This window comes from Camponotus vicinus, unplaced genomic scaffold (assembly GCF_025532165.1).
Source record: "Camponotus vicinus isolate PSW18456_S1 unplaced genomic scaffold, iyCamVici1.0 SCAF_7, whole genome shotgun sequence".
Classification (NCBI taxonomy): Eukaryota; Metazoa; Arthropoda; class Insecta; order Hymenoptera; family Formicidae; genus Camponotus; species Camponotus vicinus.
In genome coordinates, this window is record NW_028141979.1 from 1,987,339 (window position 1) to 2,012,897 (window position 25,559).

At 30.8% G+C, this 25,559-nt stretch overlaps 5 protein-coding genes across 14 annotated transcripts; 2 read left to right on the forward strand and 3 right to left on the reverse strand.

The window, feature by feature from the left end:
- The first annotated feature begins 56 nt into the window (after nucleotides 1-56).
- Nubp2 (NUBP iron-sulfur cluster assembly factor 2) lies at nucleotides 57-5,248 on the forward strand. The gene is made up of 6 exons (XM_083103885.1): nucleotides 57-810; nucleotides 1,061-1,149; nucleotides 1,213-1,434; nucleotides 1,537-1,690; nucleotides 1,765-1,957; nucleotides 4,973-5,248. The coding sequence occupies exons 1-6, from the start codon at nucleotides 700-702 to the stop codon at nucleotides 5,005-5,007; spliced, it is 804 nt and encodes a 267-aa protein (XP_082960011.1). The 5' UTR covers nucleotides 57-699; the 3' UTR covers nucleotides 5,008-5,248.
- Nucleotides 1,687-4,698, reverse strand: Srp68 (signal recognition particle 68). Its single transcript, XM_083103867.1, has 3 exons — nucleotides 4,540-4,698; nucleotides 3,933-4,270; nucleotides 1,687-3,731 (listed from the first exon to the last, which is right to left on the reverse strand). The coding sequence occupies exons 1-3, from the start codon at nucleotides 4,628-4,630 to the stop codon at nucleotides 2,439-2,441; spliced, it is 1,722 nt and encodes a 573-aa protein (XP_082959993.1). The 5' UTR covers nucleotides 4,631-4,698; the 3' UTR covers nucleotides 1,687-2,438.
- Hacl (2-hydroxyacyl-CoA lyase) lies at nucleotides 5,197-11,244 on the reverse strand. Of its 2 annotated transcripts, none has more exons than XM_083103868.1 (12): nucleotides 11,078-11,244; nucleotides 9,398-9,539; nucleotides 9,059-9,143; nucleotides 8,294-8,475; nucleotides 7,966-8,142; nucleotides 7,645-7,886; nucleotides 7,167-7,352; nucleotides 7,014-7,089; nucleotides 6,468-6,705; nucleotides 6,262-6,369; nucleotides 5,973-6,096; nucleotides 5,197-5,882 (listed from the first exon to the last, which is right to left on the reverse strand). In XM_083103868.1, exons 1-12 carry the CDS (start codon nucleotides 11,120-11,122, stop codon nucleotides 5,787-5,789), a joined length of 1,701 nt encoding a protein of 566 aa, XP_082959994.1. In that variant the 5' UTR covers nucleotides 11,123-11,244; the 3' UTR covers nucleotides 5,197-5,786. The 2 variants fall into 2 exon arrangements, with proteins under 2 accessions (XP_082959994.1, XP_082959995.1); XM_083103869.1 differs by having other exon boundaries at nucleotides 9,398-9,447; nucleotides 11,078-11,230.
- Nucleotides 10,034-21,649, forward strand: LOC145974094 (sialin). Of its 3 annotated transcripts, none has more exons than XM_083103871.1 (5): nucleotides 10,034-10,100; nucleotides 15,864-16,701; nucleotides 17,029-17,348; nucleotides 17,769-18,013; nucleotides 20,060-21,649. In XM_083103871.1, exons 1-5 carry the CDS (start codon nucleotides 10,049-10,051, stop codon nucleotides 20,252-20,254), a joined length of 1,650 nt encoding a protein of 549 aa, XP_082959997.1. In that variant the 5' UTR covers nucleotides 10,034-10,048; the 3' UTR covers nucleotides 20,255-21,649. The 3 variants fall into 3 exon arrangements, with proteins under 3 accessions (XP_082959997.1, XP_082959998.1, XP_082959996.1); XM_083103872.1 differs by lacking the exon at nucleotides 10,034-10,100 and adding an exon at nucleotides 12,669-12,858; XM_083103870.1 differs by lacking the exon at nucleotides 10,034-10,100 and adding an exon at nucleotides 14,438-14,594.
- On the reverse strand, nucleotides 20,727-25,503 carry Ate1 (arginyltransferase 1). 7 transcript variants are annotated; one of them, XM_083103880.1, is made up of 11 exons: nucleotides 25,217-25,503; nucleotides 24,742-24,827; nucleotides 24,426-24,568; nucleotides 24,153-24,279; nucleotides 23,927-24,057; nucleotides 23,437-23,849; nucleotides 22,864-23,025; nucleotides 22,112-22,267; nucleotides 21,670-21,842; nucleotides 21,279-21,540; nucleotides 20,727-21,117 (listed from the first exon to the last, which is right to left on the reverse strand). In XM_083103880.1, exons 3-11 carry the CDS (start codon nucleotides 24,520-24,522, stop codon nucleotides 20,950-20,952), a joined length of 1,689 nt encoding a protein of 562 aa, XP_082960006.1. In that variant the 5' UTR covers nucleotides 24,523-24,568; nucleotides 24,742-24,827; nucleotides 25,217-25,503; the 3' UTR covers nucleotides 20,727-20,949. The 7 variants fall into 7 exon arrangements, with proteins under 7 accessions (XP_082960006.1, XP_082960005.1, XP_082960003.1 ...); XM_083103879.1 differs by lacking the exon at nucleotides 22,864-23,025 and having other exon boundaries at nucleotides 25,217-25,501; XM_083103877.1 differs by lacking the exon at nucleotides 22,112-22,267 and having other exon boundaries at nucleotides 25,375-25,500.
- Nucleotides 25,504-25,559: the final 56 nt, after the last annotated feature.

Below are 25,559 nucleotides of genomic sequence, written 5' to 3' on the forward strand. Positions count from 1 at the left end.
GACGTCTGACGTGACGTCTGCCAGGTGAGGCTGACGCGGCTGTGACGCGTATCTCGGCTGACTTCAGAGCATCGTTGGCGGCGCGCCTCGGCGGACCGCGGAGTTCATTAACGCGCAACTTCATGATAGTGTTATTGCTAACCTCAAAAACTACGATTCCGCAAAATTTATCACATGCTATATAAAAATATGAGTGAAACTTTATATATTTCGAGTTTTTGATAATAAACTCATACTTGAATATTTAAAATTAAACGTCATGTGTTAAAAAAATAAATCTGTTGAAAAATTACCTTTGAAAGATGAATGAGAATTTTTATTGATGCAAACCAATCTCAAATAGAAATCTTGGATTGGTGTATCGAGTTTTGTAAAAAAATCGAAAATTCTTAGAATTCAATTCTATCGCGATTTATACATATAAAATTGCATAATTTGACGATAGATAAAATTTTAAGGTTATGTTTATAACAATATAATGGAATAATGCAATGAATGCCAAAATTGTTCGTCACTTGAGTTTTACATAACTACGCATGGTCGAGCGTGATTGATTATCGGCGGTCATGTGAAAACTCGACGCGACCTCATTCATACCTTTTACGTCGTGAAACAAGCTCGACTGTCGCAGTATTATTCAACGATCGCATGTTCATTTCCAATTTAATTTACTGTCGTTAATCAATCTGATTTTTCACAATGTTGGAAGGAGTAAAGCACGTGTTATTAGTGCTTTCGGGGAAAGGAGGCGTCGGTAAATCAACAATCAGCACTCAGCTGGCACTTGCTTTGAAAGAGTCAGGTTTTCGAGTGAGTTTTCGAAATTGTTTCGCGACAATGTTTTTACGAAAACTGATGTAAAATTTCTTGAAATTGTTTTTCAAATAATATTTCAGTAATGTTATAATTTTTTTTCTATATTATTGTTGACGCAATAAAGAACAAATATTTTAACAAACCAATTTTTTATCGAATTAAATACTTATATAATTTTTGCAATCTAACTTCTTTATTAGAAATTAATTAAGTAAAGCTAAATGTAAATCATAAATTATGACAGGTTGGGATCTTAGATGTCGATCTCTGTGGCCCCAGTGTACCTTATTTACTAAACTTGGAAGGGAAAGATATTCATCAGTCCTCTGAAGGGTATATTTTACTACTTGAATAATTATTCATCAATAATTGTGTTACTAATGGAATAAATTGCAGATGGATACCAGTGTTTGCAGATTCAGAAAAGAAATTATCAGTCATGTCAATTGGCTTTCTCTTGAAAAACCAAAACGATAGTGTAGTTTGGCGTGGTCCTAAAAAGAATGGTATGATTAAGCAGTTTCTAACTGATGTGGTTTGGAAGGATATTGATTATTTGATCATTGACACACCACCTGGTACTTCTGATGAACATATTACTGTCATGGAGAATTTAAGGTTAATAAGCAAGTAGTTTTATAATTGCTAATTGATTGTAGGATAAAGTAAATATAGCATTATTAATTATTTCTATTAACAAGATAATTAAAAATATTGCAGAAATGTAAATTGTGATGGTGCTATTATAGTAACTACTCCACAAGCAGTTGCAGTAGATGATGTTCTGCGAGAAGTAACATTTTGTAGAAAAACAGGGATTCATATAATTGGTATTATTGAAAATATGAGTGGCTTTGTTTGCCCTTCGTGTACAGTAAATACTTTTTTATATATTCCAATTTTTAATTTATCTATTTACAGTATAAATTTAATAAATTTTATTTCTAGGAATGTACCAATATATTCTCTTCTGGTGGTGGTATAGCTCTTTCAGAAATGGTAAAGGTTCCATTTTTGGCAAAGGTACCTATAGATCCAGAAGTCGGCAAGTTAGCAGATAAGGGACAAAGTGTTCTGGTGACATTACCCAATAGTCAAGTTGCACAGGTGTTTCGAAAGTTAGTTGAAGAACTCACCAAAAGTAAGGAAGCTTAAAATCAAAAAGTTTATCAGCAATGTGTGTGATTTTTAGCATCACATGTATATGTGCTTGTGATGTTTTGTAATTTTTATAACAGATAAACTTGCTTATACACAGGAAATTGTATATGTACAAATATCTAAAATATATCTTTTTATATTATAATGTATAATTGCAAAAAAAAATAATAGTACTGTTTTATCATAAAGCACACTTGTATGTCTAGAGTACTTATGTGTATATTTCATAAAGAAAGAAGAGAAAATAAAAAAAAAGATTTCCTGAATATAGCAAGTATCCCGTTTTATTTTTGTCTTTAATGATATAACACAAATTCTATTTGCATCCGAATAAACCACTCTCTGAGCCAACATATTGGAAAGACGTATCAATAATAATATAAGTGTCACAATAGTACTTTCTATATGATGTATTTAAAGTTCTTATATATATTGAGCATATAGAACTATGCAGAGAATATTTATTTGTTTCCCCAACCCCAGAGACCCTTGACAAAGCCAGTGAGACCTGCCTGTCCTTTCTTAGCTTGATCACCCATTTTGTGTGTCAATTCTGGGAATTCGACCATGAAGAAGGCCAGATCGAAGAACAGAGGCTTGCAAGGAATGTTGCGCATCGGCGGTGGTAATTTATAGACATTCGGTTGCTTCGTGAGAAGCGCAGGATCCTCCCTGTATTCGTGCAAACGTTCATACAGTGGTTTTTTGCTCTTGGCAAGTTTACTGATTCCACCTTCCTCTTCCTGACCATCCTCCAGAACACTATGAGCATGAGCCGAATATTGCGCAGCTTCCACAGAAGTTTCCAGTTTGCACAAGGCTTCTTTCAGTGTGGCTGGAAGAATGTTGTCATATTTAAATGCATCTTTAACATGTTGCAATGATCTCTGATACATGGCCATAGCTTCACGCCAACGATGCTGATTTGTAAGACTTTGGGCTACATAGAAACACCTAAAAGCCCTATAGCCTTTCGTTTTTGCTTCTTGTTCCTCCACAAATTCTGCATCGTCTTGCAACTGAGATATCTCTACGACATTGTATAATGCCGCTTCATATAGACGCACTATGTCTTGCGGCTTAGCTTTCTCAGATTCTTCGGCCGCTTTTACCAACGCCAAATTGCGCTCTAACGTGCGAGATAATCGAATGTACTGCAAATAATTTATCAAATGCTGCGGCGCCGACCACTTGTCGTTTTCCTTATTTTTCAATTCGTTCTTGAAATGATCGCGCACCACTGACAGAGCGTCTTTGCAATCTATCAGATGCGCCTCCAGCAAATCAATCTTCGCTTGATTTGTGGAGGCCTTCTCTAGAGCTTGATTTAATCTGGAATCCGCGATAATCAATCCAGCCGCTCTCGATGGCACGGTACCGCAAGATTTTCCGCGCCATGTTACTTCCTCGATATTGGGTTGCTTCTCACGCGTCTGAGCTATTAGAGAGTCTAAATTGGCCATTAGTTCGCCGCTCAATTGCGCACGCATCTGTATGAGATCGTCCATAGCGCTGGTGTCTCCAATGTTGTACGCGCAATATCTGAGACTGGGTGCTAATTCCTCGACACGCGCCTTGTACACGATTTGTTCCAATTCCGGCAGCGCGGACACCAGGTTACCATATACCACCTGCGCTTTCTGCAAATTCTCCATAGCTTGTTTCCACAGTTGCAATTCAAACTGAAGGGAACCATTCATCCAAGCCACATACGCTTGAGCTTCCAACTTTGTACGCGCATCGCAATTTATATTCTGAAATAAAATATAATAAAGTGATAAATAAAATCATATTTCAATCAATAAAGTCACATAATAATTTCATATAACTAACAATTAGTAAATCATCTATAAGAACGAGAAAAATTAAAAATGTTTGATGAAAGATCAATAAGCAAATTAAAAGTTCAATATCCTAAAAGTTTATTTTTCACACAAAAATTAGATAAGATATACCTCTATCAACTCTTGCAATTGTACAGAATACGTAGCTGCCTTCTTCAGCCTCGATACCAGATGAAATTTTTTTCTTGGCTCCGTGTTGGACTCTTGGCGTAGTTGCATTGCATAGCTCCAAGCACGTTCGGCCATTATTAAAGGCACTTGCAAGAATTTGTCCTCACTGACCATGATCGGAGTGATATCTTTCCTCTTGAAATGACGTCTATCACCTTGCGGCACTTTCAATACTTTTCGCAATCTTCTGAGCCTTCTCGAGCAGTAGCCACGATATCGTTGGTAATCACCGTGTCTCAACCCATGTTGCTGCTGCGCTTCCTTGATTATCTTTAAAACTATACATTTGTTAAGTACTGTCAGAGAGTAAAATTGCAACAATAAGATATAAATATTATGAGTTGTAAAATCTTTTTGTTAATCATATGTTAATTAATTTCATGTTATATTAATTTGCCTACAAGCACATATTATTAGTTTGAAATTAATTAGCAGAATGTTAATAGTACGACAATATCCAAGAGGTTGGAAAATGACATATGGCACCATGGACGTAACGCACTGATAGCTGTCAAAGCTTACGAAGGTAACAATTTCGAAAGGATACTCTCTAAGGAATACATTTTCGGCTCTTTCGTTATCACCCCATCCTGCATCTGATTTTCCTTCGAAGAATCCACTCTTTTTTCGAGTACCATTGTGTATTCAATATTCCTAAATCTTTCTAAAAAAAATCACGTCCACTCGCATTTCATGTATCGAATCGAACCGATATCGAGAATCGATAAATCGAAATGTAGTATCGATATTCTATTGCGAAAGAAATCGCTTCTCTCGCAAAACGTGGCCGCTCTTGGGTCTCAGGTTAGGCTCTCTCTTATTATTATGGAGACCGACGTCGGGATAAGAATCCAGGAAACATTAATTTCTATCAATGACGTTACTTTGAAAATGTAAGATATTGATAATTATGTTAAATGTCTGTTTTTTTCTCCATCAATAACAAATAATTGAATTGAAGCAACTGTGAACTCTTCCAGAAAAAAGGAGCTGGAAATCATCGAGGAACTTGTGAAAGAAAACGGACACTTGCACACAGTAGTTGGCACAGCGAATCAAATTTTGTCTAAGAAGATTCAAGAAATGGGAATGAATGTGGCAGATATTATTAATAAGAGCAAGCACAAAAACAGGTCAGAGTCAAATTTGCCAATTACATCCACAGTAATTACGGAACAATTGGAGCAAATAAATAACCAAGATATAATGTAATAACATTATTATATCTCATACGTTATACATTTTTATACCTTTAAGCTTTTGTATCTTTTAATAACATATTGAGAAACTAATTTCCCATATAATTAAACGATTCTTAGAATTAATAGATATAAAATATATTGTACATAAAAATAACCTATACACAGCCCTTATTATTTTACTTTAGTGATATTAATTAATTATTTCTATTAGTATTTTACTTATTGGTGAGACATTTGCATCTATTGGATTCCTTGCATTGTAATTACATGTCCTAGATTGTATCTTTGTCCTCATTGTATCTTTTACAAACTAAGAATGTCAAATATATCTCATGCGTGTGATCAATCTTTCAAGACATCGTGTGCACAAGATGTGCTTTACATTTTTGGATTGCAAAAAATATATCATCTGAAAAATGTGATTCCAATGCAAGGAGTTCATAACCTAAACAAAATTTTTGCACTCTTATTATTTAATATTAGTGATTAATCAATAGCCTTTAAAAAATATAATTTTCCAAAAAAAGATTGGAAATATAATTATAAATGATATTTCTTCAGTAACGTATTTTGCAATTAGTGCACTGCATATTTATAATTTTGATTCCGTTAACCAATTGAATTGTTGTTGCTTGCGATCTGCTTGTGGATTGATCATGATATTTATTAAACTAGGACTATCTCTTACCTGCAACAATATTTTTATAAATTATGCATTCCACTTACATAATATTTATATACATAATATTTAAAGAGTTAGACTCAATAGCAATTTTACCTTGAGAGATAGTTTTAATGCTTGCTGAATTTCCTCCACAGTAGTGCAAAAATATCCTTTCTTGCCAAACATTTCCATTACTTTCTCATAATGAGTATCAGATGTCAAAGAATATGGAGGTGTTCTAAAAATATAATTTTAATAATACAAATATCTGGATATATTCATATGCAAGTATATATTCACATGCAAAAATAGAAAAAAGGATATTTAGATCAAAGATATCTATAATAATATTAAACAATAATCAAATTTTTGAATTCAATATTAAGATTGCAAAGATGCGTACACTTGCGTAGGATCTCCAGATGCCTGCAACTGTCTGAAAGTTTCGTCATCGAAACCACCGTATATACCGTTATTATTAACAATTATAATAATCACCGGTAATTTATATCTGCAAAGAAAGGAAGGTTGCTGCGATTATAATTTTACATTTTTTTGCGCGTAAAATACCAGTTTCTCTCTCTTTTGATAATTTTTTACTGGGGTTACCGAAACATTGTCTCAATTTCCATCCCGGAAAATCCGAAAGCACTGTCTCCTTCCACACAGATTACTCTCTTTTTCGGCGCATTGTCTTTGCAGTAAAGAGCAGCCGCGATTCCAAATCCAAGTCCTACGCCCATCGTGCCGAATGTACCGGCGTCCAATCTGTGACGAGGTAAATCATTCAAGAGAATGGTTCGTCCAATGTCCATTGTATTAGCTCCCTCGGAACAAATGATACAATCTAAAAATATAGTAAATAGTAAAAATATACATACTATAAAAATAGTAAAAATATAGATACTGTAAAAAAACATATGTAATATTTAAAACATAATTTTTAACTTCATAAATCAATCTATGTGTATATAAGCAAAAAAGAAAAGAAAGAAAGCATACAATTTTTATTATTATTTTTTTTTAATAAAATGCAAACTAGAATACACGCTTGCATTTTTTCGCAGTAAAAAACATCCATCAAAATGTACTTTTATACTTTCTATGAAATCATTACACAGAAATGTACATAAATGATATAAAATATATACTCACCATTCGGGATGACATCTTGAATATGTTTAAAAACGGTATAATAATTCAGAGGCACACTGGTATCCAATGACATGCGCTATAAATGAACGAGGAAATTTATCATACAAAGAAAAGAGAATTTTTATTTAATTCGTAATTAAAATGTATACTCACTTGAACTAATTGCTTATTCTTCTCGATCTTCGCCACAAGATCCTTCCACCATAAATCGTTTCGGTCGACGTGCCATTTTCGACTTTTCAACGCGTTTATCAAATATTTCGTCGCGGGTGCAATATCCGATTGTATGGCGACGGCAGACGGTATCGAATTATGCAATTCTTCCGCACACAAATCGATCTACAGAGTTTTATATTAACAACAATAATTTACATCATTTAATTTAGTAATATATATAATTTATATCATTATTTATCATAATTTATATATTATATGTATTATATATTATATGATCTCTTTCTCAACATTTTCGCTTAACAGTTTTTAGATTCTTGAAAAATATATTTTCAGTCATCGTAGAATCTTTATGAAAATTACATTTGATTTTTTAATTTAATTTCAATAAATGAAAAGAGAAAGCTGCAAATACATCGCGTATTCTCCGAGAGATGCACCGTCATCGTCAATTTACCTGTATGATTTTGACATCACTTTGAAACCTGGGTGGTCGTCCAAAGTGCAACATCCAATTTAATCTCGCGCCTAGTAATAAAATAACATCGGAATGCTGCAACGCGAGTGTTCGCGCGCTGGAAACGCAATGCTCATCCGTATCCGGTACGACGCCTTTTCCCATCGGTGTCGGTAAAAAGGGTACATTGGTTGAAGAAATGAGCTCTCTCACTGGACCTTCAGCTCGACCGTAAGCGGCACCTACGTATAGAAAAGATATAAGAAAAGAAAAGAAAAAAAGATGGTTGGGTAAAACTCTCTGCGAGATCTATGTATTTACCCTTGCCGACTATCACCAAGGGTTTCTTCGCCCTTATCAATAAATTCGCTGCTTGTTCGATTAATTTTGCATCAGGATAAGATAACGGTGGTGGCGGGCAAGGTAAAGCCTTAAATATTTTGCTTTCGTCCACATCTTGCGTTAATAAAGTAGCAGGTAAATCGAGATAAACGGCGCCTACAAGTAATATAAAACATATGAAATGTAAAATTATGAATGTAATGAGTTGCTCAAAGATAAATTCGTGAAAGTAGATGACAGTTTTCATCGTTTGTCACTAAGATCCTAGTATTAGCTCCGAAATTTAAAAATTCTATGTTATTTCTACCTGGTCTACCGTAAGTAGCGAGTCGCACAGCTTTTTCAACATGCATTGGTATTAGACCGGCCGATGGTGGTCTGGCAGCATATTTACAATAGGGCCTACTCGCCTCGACCTGCGGCCATTCTTGAAATCCACCGATCCCTTCGTGATCCTCCGGACAGGATCCTCCCAATACAAGAACAGGCCTGCAGAAATAGATTCAGTCCGAACAAGGATTTCGAATTTATGATAATAAAACTTTCGTTCTAAGAAACTCAAGTCATAAATTTTGAGTAGAAAGCTAGATAATTCAATTAGCTAGATAATTAAAACTATTTTCTATAATCTTTACGAGCAATAAAAGTGTCTCACATACATATGCGCGCATGTGAATCCGATCTTTTTATTAGAAAATAAATCACAAAGTATACAAGAGTTACGTAATCGCCTTGGTCACTTGGTTACGAGATCGCAATCACAATGTCAGATAATAGTTGGACGGATAATTTCCACGACATGATTTTCTAGACAGTGATTTCAAGACAAACAAAATTGCGACGCATATGTTGATCTTTTCATAAGATACGAAAATAAAGAAATTACCTTTTATAATTCCATTCATCAAAATTCTGCATATTCCAATCTTTATATATCCGATATTTACATATATTATGTATGCTCAACTATAATTAATGTTTTATTTCAATGAAATTTTTTTTATCGATAACGCATATCATTTAATGCTATCTTGCAAAGGTTAAAGGTAAGCAAAACACGCGTATTACTTACCAACAATTTATTTGTGCATTCGCCATACCGCCAATAACATGTAGCAATCCCGGACCGGAAACGCATAATACTACTGCGGGTTTTCCTAGATAAAAAAAATAAGTTTATTTTATTTATATATAAATTTATATTTATTTCTATCTGATTCCATATTATTTTGCACGTGTTAAATTCCTTGCAATTTCCTATATTATTTCGTTATATAACATTTGAGATGACAGATAATGTATAGAATAATACTCCATTATTGTTCCAAAACTTGCTACTTAAATATCATATAATTATTATCATCGTCATAGTATGTTAATCTTGAGATAAAAATAATCTATTCAATCTTACTCGTTAAATATCCATAAGCCTGCGCGGCGTAACAAGCGGCTTGCTCATTCCTAAAACCAAGATATTGTAAACCAACGGCTTGCATGCTTATGGCCAGGTCAATCACGGGATGTCCCATGATACCGAAGACATAATTCAAACCCTGCAGATACGTAATATACTGTATATAAGAGAGTAATATATCTTTTCTTGAGAAATAATAATACTCGAATATATGTATATGATATACACATAGATCTTTTTATTTTTTTATGAGCCTAAAAATGCATATTAATAAAATATAAAATAAAAATGCATTTAAATACAATTAAATACAATGAAAAAAATTAAATATGTCTACAAATAATGAGATCATACAATAGCATGATTAATTGTACTTGTAAAAATAAGATTTAAAATAAGTTTTTTTTCTTTTAATTGATACATGACGATCTTCTTCATCCGTGTATATTTATTTTTAATCATGAAGCGTAAGTTGATCGACTCCATACGTTCCAACATATATATATCTCAGTATTGATTTAATTTTATTTTATATTAGATAGCGCACAGAATGAAAATAAGACAGATTCTGCGTTTATTATTTCAATAGCTGCGATGTGTATATAATGACTCACATCAGTCAGTCAATGTAGTTTTGATATATCCGGCATGTATCAAGAATGCGACGAGCGTACACCGTTAATTGCATCGCGAAAAAAGCGTAAGTATTATACGATTATGATAAGAATCGTGTGTTCGCGATTAAAGATGTTGCAAAAATACATTGAACACTATACAAATTTGATTTATATGTAAATACACTGTAAACTCAACAACAGTCTTATCTGTTATTCAGACAATCGTTCGTGACGCTTGTTAATTGTAATATTTTTTCCCACCCAAAGATAAGAGAAAGATCGTCTCAAAAAAATTTTTTCTTGTGTGTGAAATATAAATCTTTGTTTATTCAGTATTATGTGTTATTGTATCTTAAAATGTGTTTGGAGTATTGTAAAAATATTTTTATAATTTTTTTTCTTTAGAATTATACGCTTGTTTAATTAATTTTTATTTTCTTATCATTAAAAATATTAAAGCCATTTATTTGCGAAAGGCAAAAGAATATAATTAAAAATAACAGAATCAATGACCCTCTCTCTTTTGTAGAAATAAGAAATTATCTTAACATATATACGTCAAGATACGATAAAAGTAAGGAAGAATTAATTAAAAACAAATATTAATATTAATTATATAATAATTAAAAATATTAATTAAGAACAGGTACACAGTACAATAAAATTTAAGAATCATAAGTTAAAGAAAACTGTCTTGATTTTGCAATAAAATTCATTATATAGAGCGAATTTATCATAAACACATTCTAAAATACTTGCAAGAATATGAACTCATATAACAATGTGTTTGTAAGCATCACATATGTGCGTTTGAGCGTGTGATGTGTATATGATCATAACCTTTAAATCGACGCGCGATCTTTCTCGTTAAATTTAAACCATTAAGCAAAATTAGCGAAATTAATAATCTCGTAAAAGACTTATACATAGGATATTTTTCAAAAAATTTCCGAAGATTTCGGAAATTTGTAATTTAAAACTTGATTTATATTGATTATACTTTGGTGTCACTAATAAAACTTTCTATCATATAAAATCAAAAAACAATAATCCACAATACCTGCTCCTTCAGGGCTTCCGCCATGATTTGATTTCCGGTTTTCATCTTGACGTTTATTCAATTTTTAAAAGGTACATGCGAATGTCTTGCAGTGCGTCAAGAGCGTAAATATAAGTCAACTCACTCGACGTTCATCAGTCACGACTAATGATGACCGTTGTACTCGCGTCCCCTCCATGACTGTCAAATTATCAGCTGATAAATAAGAAATGTTACATAATCGCAATATATCGATTTTATCGCGCCAAAATACGAATCTAAATCATTTAAATTGCATGAATTTAAGAACTTTCTTAAGTCAAATTTTTTAAATTAATTTAAAATGTATTAAAAATATATAAAAATTACAGTAATTTAACATTATAATAAATTCTCAAATTTTATTATATAAAGTACATTTATATTTTATATATTTTTTAAATTTATTTAATTTTATCTAAAGTGAGCATGCAGACAATATATTCTTCATTGCCTACTCACATGACTTTATAATCAGGTATATACATGCATATACATATACATATATTTACACGTACATATATATTTACACATTAATATGTATATGTTATAATTAAATGAAATGATTTTTCGGCAACTAGGATAATATGATAACAAATTGTAAATCAACGAAATTAGAGTCATTCATCAACATAGTGAACGGGTAGAAAGCTTATAGAAAGCGAAATACGAAATGACTCGCAACGCGAATGTCATTATCACAAGAATAGTGAAATGGTAAAACGATAATAGATTGTAATGAGATTGTTAAAACTTGTCTTGTTCTTGGAATTTCACGCTTAAGATGCTTTTATAGTGTAAAAGTAATGAGAAATAGTGCGGAATATATAATAGAGAGAATCACATTAGCATTTATCAGGAATTTCATCACTTGAAAATATGCAGAAACGTTCTGAAGACTTTAGCAAACATTTTAATTAAAAAATGAATATTTTATATGATATTTCTCGTAAATAAACAAATAAAGTCTCTGAAATAAATATATAAATTATCGTCATGTTATCAATTTTTAGTTTGCTAGAATGAAAACAGTTTGCGACTTCAGTTTAAGGTCAGCTTGTCCTAGATTTAAATACATCATTGTACAATAGAACGTACATAAAATGGCACACTATTCTCACAGATAAAAGCTTAATGTTTGCATGCATGATTTACGTTTACATAATCGGTCAATAACACTAAACGTGCGCCATCGATGCATAGGACATTCTCTGCGTTTAAACTGTTTTTTTCCTAGCTATAATATTTATTATAATAATAATCAGTATAATACAATTTCAAAGAGTAATCATATATATAAATAACAATGTTATAACAGCTTTTGTTCATTATACATGCTATTTCAATTTTGAACGTTATATCTCATAATTAGCAAAACTTTTCACATTTAAAAAAGAAATCAATAGAAAAAGAGATTAATAACAAAATTATCAGTCCCGGAACATCCTTTTAAAAAGGTTTGTGAAAAAGAAACCCTTAAGTTTCTCTCGTTTCTGAAACTTCCCCACTTCTCTTCTAACTTTCCTGAGCAAGAGCGGACTGCGTGGGGGTATAAATAGAGTGCTTCAACGGAAAATTATTCTCTACAAAGCTAGACGACGAACAACAGTCAAATGGTCATGGCCCATGTACGAGAATTTCGAAAATTATTACAAGTATCGCGAGTTAGTGAGATTATGTTCTATTGAATTTTCTATTCTTGAATTGGCACTAAAATATGAAGTTTCAAAAGCATGATCGACGACTCTACCAATTATTATTACGTAAGTCAAATTTTTCTTTTATCTTTTATTTGCAAAATTTATCCTGTATTGCACAAACTCGAAACTCCAAAATACATTAAATATTCTATTATTAATTATTACTGCATAAATAGAAAAATTTTGGTCTTCTTATAATTTTACTTCAGACAAAATTTGTCGTAAAATTTATTTGTCGTAAAATTTATTTTGACTTGTGAAATTTAAAAAGGCGTACGATATGTACGTTCAGTTCTTTAAGCAATTATTATATCAAGAGTGAAAGATTTTTGTTCCTTTACGTTTGACACTTTGATATTTAATATAAGATAATATAATAATGCAATATATAAAATAGACATTTTTAGGATTTTTGATTCTTTGTATTACAAGACTTATTTTAATCAAAATAAAAAAAAATTGATACATTGTTCGTTATTTTTTGAAAACAGATAAAATAAGAAAAAATTAAAATTTTATAATTCAATGATACATTTCGTAATTCGTTCGATTCTGAATAAATTTCCCGTCTTTTATGTGCATGTTTGCTTTTTACTTTCGACACTTTTGACATAGTTTCTGAAAGGTATCCGTTACTCAATCTTGTTGCGCATAAAGGTGATTATGCAGATTTGCATGATCGGTTTTTTCCGAAAAACTTTGCGGATTTGGTGTTAATTTGTAGTTGTCAACTAGAAATTGAAATTTGGAATCGTCTTAAAAATTTTGCTTAGATTTCAAACATCTTCATTTACTCATAAACAAGATTTGAAAATCATTACAAACTTTATACATATAAACATCAGGGGTTAACATAAATTTAATTTTCTTCGGGTCGGTGATTTTGAATTATATCAGGAATATGTCAACTTATATATTTATATATTTTGTTATAATTTATACGATCTTGAATTTCGTAGGTTCCTTATTTAATAATTATTTAATAAGTATTTATTATATATAAGCTGTTATCCTCTAACAAGGTCTTATACCATCGAATGTGTTGATAAGTCTTTCGAAATGTAACGATTTATGATAGTTTAAGGATATCGCAACTGATCGATCGCGCGTTTCTAATTGATAATATTGTTAATTATCGATAATTATAGATGAGACTAAATAAGGATACGAATTTTTTGCTCGCATATAACTGATAAAATAGATTTGTATATATATTCTATAAAATATATCAACAAGAATGTTTCATTGTTATCAGCAAGACCAAAAATTTTCATCTTAACGAATTTTGAAACAGCAACCTTCATTTAAACAAATTAGCAAGATATAAAAAATATCATATATATATATAAATTATGGCCCGTATTCAGAACGTGCTTATAAAGATGTTAGTGCGTTGTTATCCAATAGAAGTATCTGTTTAATGTAAAACAGATACTTCTATTGGATAACAACGCACTAACATCTTTATAAGCGCGTTCTGAATACGGGCCAATATGTATATATAAATAAAAAATATGATATTTTTTGATAATCTCGATTGATTTAGATTAGTAATATATCGCGATAGAATCGATTAGTAATATATATAATTTTAGTAATATATCGCGATAGAATCGAAAATAAATGAAAGCTTGCTGCGATATCTGAGAGAAACTAATCATCCGCGAATCTAGTTGACATGATAATGTACCGTAAAATCGGCTGTTTAGCAATTTTTCTGTCTAAACATTTCTAAATGCGAGCGATACGAGAAAACGTGCTCTCGGTTCGTGTTCCGACGTTTTTCTGGCAACTTTTACGTAAGTGCGCAAATCGTACGAAAGCAACGTTGAAATCTCGTTAAAAAATGTATACGAACGTTATAAATTAGAAGCAGGTTATTTCGTCTATTTCTTTTGCTTCGAATAGAACAATTTTTCAAGATAATAATATTCTATGATGACGTAAAACATATTAAAGCAAAAAGGAGTTCTATATGCGATTTTTAATTTAATGATATAAATATATTTCTATAAATATTAATTTTTGATAATTGTTCTGATAGGTCCTTGTTTTGCAATGAGTTAAATGTTTATATTTTAAGCTAAAACAATGTTAATAATACTTTGGAATGAGTTAAACGTTTATATTTGAAGCGAAAATAATGTTAATAATACTAGAAAACAATATTTCCATTATCATTTAATTGATCATTGTATAATAAAGTCTTGATCATTGTATCAAAGGAAAAAATTTCGCGCAATTACATCTGCGATAGTATTCCAAGAATACTTTAATCGACTTGTGTACTGATTGCTAAGAATAATAGGAATCAATAAATGATAATGGGTTTCCTTTTCAATAAAATTCTTTGCGTCTTTTTATTTATCAATTCTTTCCTTTTTTATTTCGAAATTTTTATTTTTCAAGACAAGATGATCTAAACGCGGGATTTTACGTACAGCTTTAATTTGATTAGTCTTTAAATTAAGATTCCAATTAGAATATATTTTTAATGAGATAATGAATAATATAATTAAAGATAGATAAATAATAATAGGAATCAATAAATGATAATGGGTTTCCTTTTCAATAAAATTCTTTGCGTCTTTTTATTTATCAATTCTTTCCTTTTTTATTTCGAAATTTTTATTTTTCAAGACAAGATGATCTAAACGCGGGATTTTACGTACAGCTTTAATTTGATTAGTCTTTAAATTAAGATTCCAATTAGAATATATTTTTAATGAGATAATGAATAATATAATTAAAGATAGATAAAGTTTAATTATAGTTTAATAAAAAATAAAGATTTTATTATGCATCTTTTCGTGAAAAATTTCAAGTTTTTAATTATTTCATTTATTATTAATATATAATATTAATATATTATTAATATAAAATGTGCCTTTTTTTCGTACATATTTTCATTTTTGATTGATCTCAACTTAGCTAAAGAATTTATGTGTACCTAGAAGAAGATCCAATTATATTCTCAGATACTCTATAAAATACATTCTTAATCTCGGCCAACCGTAGATCAATTTCAATCCTCTAACAATAAAAACTCCATTTCTCTTGATCGGTAGGATGGATGCCGATGCGTATATGGATATGCGTGATGATGTTCACCGCTTGTTGGACCAGCTACGCGTGTCGCTTGCAAATGCCAATCTTGGTAGTGCCGATGATCAAGGAACAACCGATCAACCACACGATCAGCGGCGTGTGCGTGTTCGATGAGTCCGCGCGACGACGACGCGATATCGTCAACATTTTCGATCCGGGCAGCTACCTGGAGGAATACATCTTGGATCGCGTCGAGGAGGAGCGAGATCAGAAATTGCACTCGCTGCATCGTCGTCAGGCAACGACGAATGCGACGCGAACGCCGGACACACGGTTTGAGTTGTTTAGCAATCTACCGTTCGACTGGACCCCGACGATTCGGGGTCAGCTGTTGGCCAGTTACAGCTACGGCAACGTGCCCGGCAACTTCATCGGCGGCTGGCTAGCGTTGAGATATGGACCGCGACACGCGATCCTCTGGACGGCGATCCTGTCAGCGATCTTATCGCTGGTGAGCCCGTTCCTAGCACATTGTCACTGGGGAGTATTATTATGCTCGCGAATCATCATCGGCGTCACCACCGGTGTCACTTTCCCCGCGTGTCACACCATGGTGGCTAAATGGGCACCACCACACGAGCGGACGCGGTTCATCTGGTCCTTGCTCGGTGGAACTTTCGGCACTATCCTCACGTATCCGATGATAGCCGCTATTGCAGAGAACATAAATTGGGAAAGCGGCTGGTACATACCGTCCCTGTTGATGCTGGTATGGATCATAATGTGGGCATTGGTCGCCTACGATTCTCCCGCGGAACATCCGGGCATCACCGACGAGGAGAAGAATTACATCTTAACGTGAGTCGCAAAGTATCCTACCGTAATCCTTTTTTACAGTCTAGAATAGTATAGAATGTATCATTATCTTTTTCTATATACTTAATGATCTATTATATATAGCAGACTGTAAAAATAATATAAAGATTAATCTCTTCATAAAATCCTTAATTTAAAAAATTTAATAAAGATAAGGATCTTTTTCATCAGATTGATTATATGTAACTCGTGTCACATCTCAGTACGTCCATAAAATAAATTAAAATAATACAATTATCACGTTCCTTCGATGAAGTTCGTGTTCATGCGATTGCAAATCGATTTAATCGATCGCGAATTTTTTTATAGCGCGCAAGCGGGAATAGTACGCCCCGAGAAGCCCAAGTGGAAGCAAACACCAATACGACAGATTATAACATCGATACCGTTTATCAGTCTGATCATATGTCATTTTGGAAATCTCTTCCTGTTATTCTTCTACCAAAACTCGCTGATGTTGTACTTGACTAAAGCGTTGGGCTTCCAATTAACCCAGGGCGGCGCCGCGGCTGGTGCACCATGGAGCGCTAGAATGCTCTTCGGGTTCTTCTTCAGCTGGGCGGGTGACACTATCAAAAGAAAGCAGATCATCAGCGTCACTCTTTTACGAAAACTGGCGACTATATTTTGTAAGTATACCACGGAATGTTCTATGATTTTTTTTTTGAAAAAACGATTCTCAGATGAATTCGAAGGAAAACTTTAATTCTGAAAAAATATTCGAAATAATAATTGTCATTTTTTAATATAAATATATAAATATTAATTTTTATTCTATAATCTAGAACTATCAAAGTACTCATATTTTTATTAGAAAAAGGCTTTATGTAGATTAATAAAAAAAATGTTTAGCTTTAAAATTTTAATCAAAATGAAAGTCCATTTCATCCGAATCATGTGAATTATTTAAATTATAAAAATTACAAATATAATATATAATATTCGCGTTATGTATATAAATGACTTATATGTCGAGATCAAACCTGAACTTGAAATGCATCAAATTTACAATCGGAAAATAATGTGACGCATGTAATATCATTCTCCAGCGCATTTTCTGCCGGGCGTCTTCCTGATACTAGTCGGCTACGTTGGCTGTGACTTCGTACTTGCAAATGTCTTTTTATTCTTCGCGTTGGGCTTCAATGGCGCTGCTCTTATTTCGAATCTGTCGAACAATCAGGATCTTGCGCCGAACTTTGCCGGCTTCCTTTACGGCATCATGAATACAATCGGTACTACTTCCGGCATGATTATCCCACCGATAGTCGAAGAAGTAGCTGGCAAATACGGAGTAAGTATTTTAAATTTATTATTCTAATTAATTTTTATTTATTTTTTGATTAATTTGATTTATTTATGATAATTTGATTTTATTTGAATTGATTATTTTTTTAATTTGAAAGAATAACAATTCTCTAAATGTGTTATTATATCATTCGAAACATAATTTGAATCTAAATAATATCGGAATTAGAAATTGATCGAAGAAACTTTTTCGTTGAATTAAGAATAAGAATTATGTAAAATATAGAATATTATCTTTTTACGATATAATTACATACAATTTTATTGTTATTAATTTTAATTATATCATATTTCAACACTCATAAAGTCAATTTCTAATTTCGAAATTTAAATCTTAATTTATTGATCCACAAGCTCTCGCGCTCTAAGGAAATTATATTATTATTTCATCCACAATTTATATTTAACGCTTGCTTTACAATCTGTTATATAACTACAATTTTATGCATACTATGTAATCCGCTCGCTTTAATAATCATTCATTGTTTAACTCTATGTAGCTTGCTTCTGTGCAATCCACTTTGTGACCATAGTTATTAAGTTTGTCCCGAGTTATCGCTCTTGCTTGTGCAATGTTACATAATAATAATAATACGTAGTATATCTATGTAGAATCACCCGAACGGGCAACTTTTGCGTTTGTTACATCTGCATAGAGAAATAATCGTAATATTATCTTTAAATAGAAATCTTTATCTTGCAATGTCATTTTAATGCAAATTACGCGAGTCTTCTTGGAGACATGAGTGTCGTCAAAAGACGAAGGAGAAGAGGATACATGCATGTGACATTATGCAAGAAGTCTTATGCGACGAGTAGTAATTTCATTTCGATTGCAACTCGACTTCCTTCCTTTTTGATTTTTCGTTCGCAAGTTATACATCATCATATGCACGTCATTTTTCAGCATTCCCGAGTTCTCGATCTCGCTCACATTGTTAATTATACATATGTGCAAGTAACTAAGATCGAATTGTTCGTGTCTTTCAAGCATCTGAAATGCTACATATAATTTTTCACGGAATTATTTCAAACAATAATTAACATTACTTACATTAAATTTTAAAGTGATTGGATATATATAAGAGATGTTACATCAAGTACCTTTAGCGAGAGATCTAACATTCAATGGTTGAAGTGTTCCTCGCTGAATGTAGCTTGATGCAAGTTGTTCGTGAAAAAAGTATTTAAATATCTTCGAGATACAAATGAAACATATATCGAACATTTATCGTTGGGCTCGAGATCTCGTTAATTTCGTGTGTGAGCATTAATATAAAATATTTTCTTTTTTTCTTATATATTTTTATAATCGCGCATATATTATGTATAAATGATACGAATTATATTTCCTCATATCTCGCATACAACAAATACCATTCATGTTAATTCATTCATCTCAGATATTCATTTATACATTACAAGCCGCTGCTTTAGCTTATTACTACCAAATGCTACATATATGCAGTATATGTTATCAAATATTAACATTTAGAGAAGATAACGTTATAATAAAGCATATATATATAAAATAAGATAAAAATTAAGGAATTATTCTTCCTTAAGTAGTTATTCTTTAAAAAAAGATATAAGAATTTGAATTCTGCAGTAGAGTATCTGTACATAATTTTTATTGAAATAAAATGAAGAATAAAAATATATTGATGTAAGTAAAATATAATGTCTCGTCTTAGGAATTAAATAATTAAATAAAATTAGTTAGTATTATTACACAATATATGACTAATTGCATCCTTTTAGAAAATATTATAAATAATGCATCATTTGAACATAATGATCATCAAATTATTATATATACATATACATATCAATCAAATTCATTTAATATCATTTAATTAATCAATTATTAAATTGCATTGAATTACAATCTATCTATTATTATGCTAGATATTGATTCAGATTTTACACATCAAATTATAAGCTTTTAAAAAAATAGCTTGTATGTTGTTTGTATATCGAATAATATTATCGATTTTAATGTAAATTTTCATCATTGTTTTTTTTGCATTAGAATCCAATCGATAGATGGCAAATACTCTTTTGGATCGGCGCTGCGGTATGTATAGGAAGTATGGTCGTATTCTTGTTTGGAGGTAGCGGTAACATACAGAGCTGGAATGAGCTTCGACCGATTAATAGACCGAACGCTGATGTAGAAGCTAGACAAATTGAATTGGAGCCTAGCAACAATGTAGCGCAAACCTAATATGCAATCCTAATAAATCCAAAATTTTCATTTTAATAACATATCGCGACATATCGCGAGTGCGTGACGCGACAAAAATATTTAATTATAGATAATAATATTTTAAACATAATCTAAACAGAAATTTAGAAAATGTTCAAAAAATATTGCAAAATTAGAACGTTTTTAAAAGCGATTTGAAAAAATAACTGAAAAATATTTAAAAGATCAAAATGTTTAAAAATAAAACTAGAGAACTTTTAAAAAACATAAAATTATATATTTTGTAATGTCGCGAAACTTTGTTCATTATTTATCAAATTTCATATTCATCGTTTGACTAAATTCCTTTTTTATTGATATCTTAATGTATGGTTGAATAAAAAAATATTGTTTTTACCTCATTAACTTTGAAGTCAACTAATATGCATATCAAGCATGCTACTCCATATGTAAGAATGAGTTGTGATATTAAAATAAAAAAATACGCAAATGAAGAATAATAAATATAATTATTTTTATTCAAGTTTGTAATTATTTTAAGCAAATTTTGCTGTTTTAAATTAGCAATTGCTAAATTAATAATTTTCTTATAATAATTTATAATTATTCTTATATTAATTTATAATATCAGCCAGCAATTAATTTCTAAAACATTTTCCAAAAGATCTTTTCAAGAAATTTCTAAGATACGATTGTTTGTGACTTTTATATAATCACTCTCTGGAATAGCGATAGAGTAGCATCCTTCGCGCGCATTGCATTCCGACAAGACTGGCATATTCCTCTATCTTGCGTTTTTCTTCGCGCATTGTTTGACATATATTTTGTTGTTCCTTGTATTTTTTATATGGCATTGCAATACGTTTGTATAAGATTAGTACCTAAAAGATATTTTAATAACAATGAAATAACAACAATTTTAACAAAATATCAAAATTTTAAAAGTTTTACAACACGTAAATTTAAATTTTACAAAAATAATATTTACATTTAAAAAAATCATGTAACGATTTTTTATAGTGTTATCTTTTAAACAATATACCTCTTGAACGTCGATTACACCGTCCTCATCAATTGCGTTCACATCATCATTTAAACGACTGTATTTTTCATTGTCCAATTTAATTAAACAGGGCTCTATGTCGCACCACACGTACGTTTGCGGACATAGAAGTTTCGATGGTCGCATTTTGGCCTTATATCGCATTTTCGGACATGTGTGAATGTAAAAGCCCATGTAATAGTATTTCAAATCGTTCGCGACTTTGTTAAGCTGTCTCGTCAGGTAAACTTCTCGCAGAGAACTAGAAATAATAAGTACATTATTTAGAATTGTAGCTATCTTCGAATTCAAATGTATTGTAAAGATTTTTAATATTTGTTAAAAAAAGAATAAAAAAATTTTTAATTCAATTAAGAACTTGAATACAAACCTAAAGGTTCCTAAAGAGAGTTGACTATATGTCGGATCATAAAAAAAGTACACGCTTGAGATGCACGACGGCAGAATATCTATCACTCCGACTGCTATTAATTCGTTATCTAACCAATATTGCTCATGAAAAGAACCGTATCCTTGAGGTGGTCCATTATTGGGCATCCATTGCTTTAAAATATTATTTTATTATTTTATTATTTTAGATACTATTTCATTTTTATGACGATTATTAAAACTAATAATAAAAGTTTTTAATGATCGACTTAAAGACACTAACTAGACTTTGCGCTTTTGTAAAATAGAAAATACATGTATGTATGATAGTAACACAAATAAACAAGCATTCTTGTTCGCTATAATGCATAAGAAAATTTTTTTAAGGCAATTTTTTAAATATTATTTGAGATTAATACAAAAAGATTAAATACAAAGTGTACCTGCAAGGGACTCTTTACAAGAAAATTAAAGAATGACTTTTGATCGCACTCCTCTGGCGGATCATTATGAATCACCATTTGATATTTTTTATAAAGATTTGCGCTCGCATCAAAGGTACTAAGGAACTCGTCCGACATCACTCTCACCAATTTCATCTGATAAAAATATTTGCAAACAAATGTAAAATTTATATAACATTTAATTAATAAATAAAATTGTCCAATATAAGAATCACTTCGTTGAATAACAATGACGTAATTAAATGTTTCCTGATTAAAAAGAAAGGTCCACTTTGCTCCAATCATGACATTATAGCTGCTATTATGTGCTTGTTTCATTAAAAATGTTAGCTTAGCTTCTTATTAATATATTACAACGTATAATTTTGAAAGAGCTAGATTGAGCTTAAGATTGTTGGTAATAGAACATAAAAAGGAAGATTAAATCAAAAGCGCATAGCCTTATTATGGTTTCTCACAATGCTCTTATCTTACAAATAATGTAATTAATTTCACATCAAATCTATAATTTCTATTTTTTTTTCAATATATACAATTTAGACAGTTTGCATATAATATCTATTTTTGCATATAGTTTGCATATAATTTCTATTTTTTTTTCAATATATACAATTTAGACAGTTTGCAAGACATCTGTCGCGATTTGTCGCATCTTATATCTCTGAAATTGGTGAATTAAAACAGTTTCTGTCTAAGATAGAGACATCTTATACGAAATCGTATAAGATTACCTGTAAAGGGGATTTCACGAGAAATCTCGTGTATTGTTGTTCTGTGATCTTTTCAACCGGATCTCCATGTATCGTGGTCTGATATTTTTTGTAAACTTCGTAAGATTTTTCCGAGGTTTTCAGATATTCAGGACTCATCGGCGCAATTCGAACTAATCTCAACTTACAAAAATTATTAACTTAACACAAATCAAGACAAGTTAATAATTATTACAATGAAAAATATAATTTATTGCGACTAGTTTATAGTTAAATTAAAAGATTATAAAGATTGAAGTGGTGGAAAAATAATACAGATAAATATACAATATAGTTAATTATATAAATATATATAAACGACCAATCTATTAAGTTTCTAACATAAAACCGGTATTTTCAGTAAATATATTACTGTCATTATTGAATTTTTTACTCGTTTTATTATATACTTTTAATATATGAGCAAAATTGGAGAAAAGAGGACCATATCAAAAACTACATATAGAAATAAGAATATTATTTTATAATAAAAATCAGGAAACGTCTGGTAAAATAAATAAAAATTTTTAAATTTAATCGTTAACGTTGCATTACCTCCAACTTTTTCAAACCAGTATACACTTCTTCAAATAATTCCTCTAAAGTCTTGATATAATTCTGTTGTTTTCTCTCTTTCATGATGCTTTCAATTTCACTTTGTAATTTACCTTGAGCTAACAATTTATTTTGCTTGCGTTCCAAGCGCAAGAGCTTTGCTTTTTTGCAAGGCACTACATTAGTAATTTCATTTCTAACATGCAGACTACTTTTACTGTCAGAATTTGTCATCTGTTCTTGACTACTCCTTGATGCAGAAATAGAGTTTACTTGAGGTTCAGATTTTACTAAATTGACAGATAGTCTTCCACCAAGTTCATCATCAATAGATGAAATATTAATATGAGACGCATTTTTTTCCGCTTTTGCCATATACTTTGTATAATTAGATACTTCCATATTGTTTAAATCTAACAATAAATATTATAAAGTTATTGAATAATTCTCACAAATGTTATTATGCACAAATTTTTTAAAATTCTGTTACCTATATTATCTTGTTGATCTTCATTAGTAGCTCCAGCATTATCACTTGTCAATTCGTTTTTCAAAAATTTCGTCATACGCTTTAAGATTTTTTTTTGAGATTTTGATATTCTAAAATTTAGTGCTTCACATCTAAAAAAAGATATTATTTATGCACATTTTGCTCTAAGTTACATTTTAGTCAGAGACAATTGAATAATATGATATCTGAAAGAAATATCACTCACTTTATGGTATATTGTGGACAGCAAGTTTGATTCATAGTAGGCTTGTAACAATAACAGCCGCTTCGTCTCCATCCTCGATCTATCAAGTTTTGATAGTCCTGCACTGTCAACGAATGTGCCCACATGCCTGAAACAAGTGATAAATATGTCTTATAATAGATTTTTATAATTTGTAATAAAAAGAACCATCTATTTTAAAGTATTTTAAAATGATATAAAAACATTTAATATTATAGAGCAAAATATACTTTACATTTGAATGTTTATATTTACCATGACTGAAATTTGTATCTGGGCTTTTGCAGTAGCCACATTTATAACCCTCATGTTCTGCATAATATTCCACGATGCTATATGACTGTATAGCCATGTTATTAAATTTACTGATAAACTATACACAACTATCTATCGTTGCTCTGCAATTAGATTAGATCAATAAGTTATCAAAAGATTTGTTTGCGTCTTGTGTCTTGAAATCTGATTCTTTCAATCATACTTAAATATTTGCCTTGTGTGATTGATTAAAAATCTTAAAAGAACTTTTTTCCTTGATCAATTTAATCATACAACTTGCTATCTATTTTCTTACCTTTAACAGTTTCACTTTCCACAGTTCCTAATAGTTTCACTTATCAAACTGTTAACTTCTTCTATGTTTAATTGACCTATATTGACCTAAAAAATAAATGGAATCTAATCTAGCTCAATAGCTGATCAACAAGTGAAAATGAATACAAAGAATATAAAAAAAATAAAAAATAATCTTCAAAATCCTTTTAAGACGCCAAAATTCAAAAAAATAGATAGGATTTAGACAAAGAACACATATGATATAAAAAATAAATAAATGATATACACATATATGTATTTTTTTCAAGACTAAGCAAATGCTGAAGAACCTTCACTACTGTTTTTTGTAACACTTGTACAATGACTATAGTTTTTAATTATTTAGTTGGGACTTCATTTATTATTTAGATAAACATTTCATTCATAAACAAAATGATAATTTATTTATATTTTGTAGAGAGAGAGAAAGAAATATATATATATTATTTTATTACTTAAATGAAATCACAGATAGCTCTTGTTTCTTCATTCAGAACTGTCATTTTTAATAAACACTTTACTCCACAAATTCAACATAATCTTTTTTTTGGAATCAATGTAGTTCTCAAAAATAATATTTTAACATTTTTCATACAATAACAATATACATTACAGATGATTACAGGTTGTTATGCACCGTCGTACGTGTTGTATAATATACAGACTGATACAGGCTGCGTTCCGATATAAACTGTCAGTACTGAAAATCTATAGTATACATGACGTAAACTGGCAGTGAATATTGGACAGCTACAGACTTCTATACTTTTAATAAACATAGATAGAAAGAGAAGCCTG

Bases quoted from the DNA above. Each gene is read 5' to 3' on its own strand.
- Hacl (XM_083103868.1), bottom strand. From the start codon at position 11,122: ATGAAAACCGGAAATCAAATCATGGCGGAAGCCCTGAAGGAGCAG. The intron at 7,353-7,644 runs GTAAATTGACGA...AAAACTCTGTAG, and splicing joins GTGATGTCAAAATCATACAG to ATCGATTTGTGTGCGGAAGA. The intron at 7,090-7,166 runs GTGAGTATACAT...GTTCATTTATAG, and splicing joins AGAATAAGCAATTAGTTCAA to CGCATGTCATTGGATACCAG.
- Srp68 (XM_083103867.1), bottom strand. From the start codon at position 4,630: ATGGTACTCGAAAAAAGAGTGGATTCTTCGAAGGAAAATCAGATGCAG. The intron at 4,271-4,539 runs GTATCCTTTCGA...ACAAATGTATAG, and splicing joins GAAAATGTATTCCTTAGAGA to TTTTAAAGATAATCAAGGAA. The intron at 3,732-3,932 runs GTATATCTTATC...ATTTTATTTCAG, and splicing joins AATTGCAAGAGTTGATAGAG to AATATAAATTGCGATGCGCG.
- Nubp2 (XM_083103885.1), top strand. From the start codon at position 700: ATGTTGGAAGGAGTAAAGCACGTGTTATTAGTGCTTTCGGGGAAAGGA. The intron at 811-1,060 runs GTGAGTTTTCGA...AAATTATGACAG, and splicing joins TGAAAGAGTCAGGTTTTCGA to GTTGGGATCTTAGATGTCGA. The intron at 1,435-1,536 runs GTTAATAAGCAA...AAAATATTGCAG, and splicing joins ACTGTCATGGAGAATTTAAG to AAATGTAAATTGTGATGGTG.
- Ate1 (XM_083103880.1), bottom strand. From the start codon at position 24,522: ATGGCTATACAGTCATATAGCATCGTGGAATATTATGCAGAACATGAG. The intron at 22,268-22,863 runs GTAATCTTATAC...TATTTTTATCAG, and splicing joins TCGTGAAATCCCCTTTACAG to ATGAAATTGGTGAGAGTGAT. The intron at 21,843-22,111 runs GTACACTTTGTA...AATATTTTAAAG, and splicing joins TTGTAAAGAGTCCCTTGCAG to CAATGGATGCCCAATAATGG.
- LOC145974094 (XM_083103870.1), top strand. From the start codon at position 14,531: ATGCGAGCGATACGAGAAAACGTGCTCTCGGTTCGTGTTCCGACGTTT. The intron at 16,702-17,028 runs GTGAGTCGCAAA...ATTTTTTTATAG, and splicing joins GAGAAGAATTACATCTTAAC to CGCGCAAGCGGGAATAGTAC. The intron at 17,349-17,768 runs GTAAGTATACCA...ATCATTCTCCAG, and splicing joins AAAACTGGCGACTATATTTT to CGCATTTTCTGCCGGGCGTC.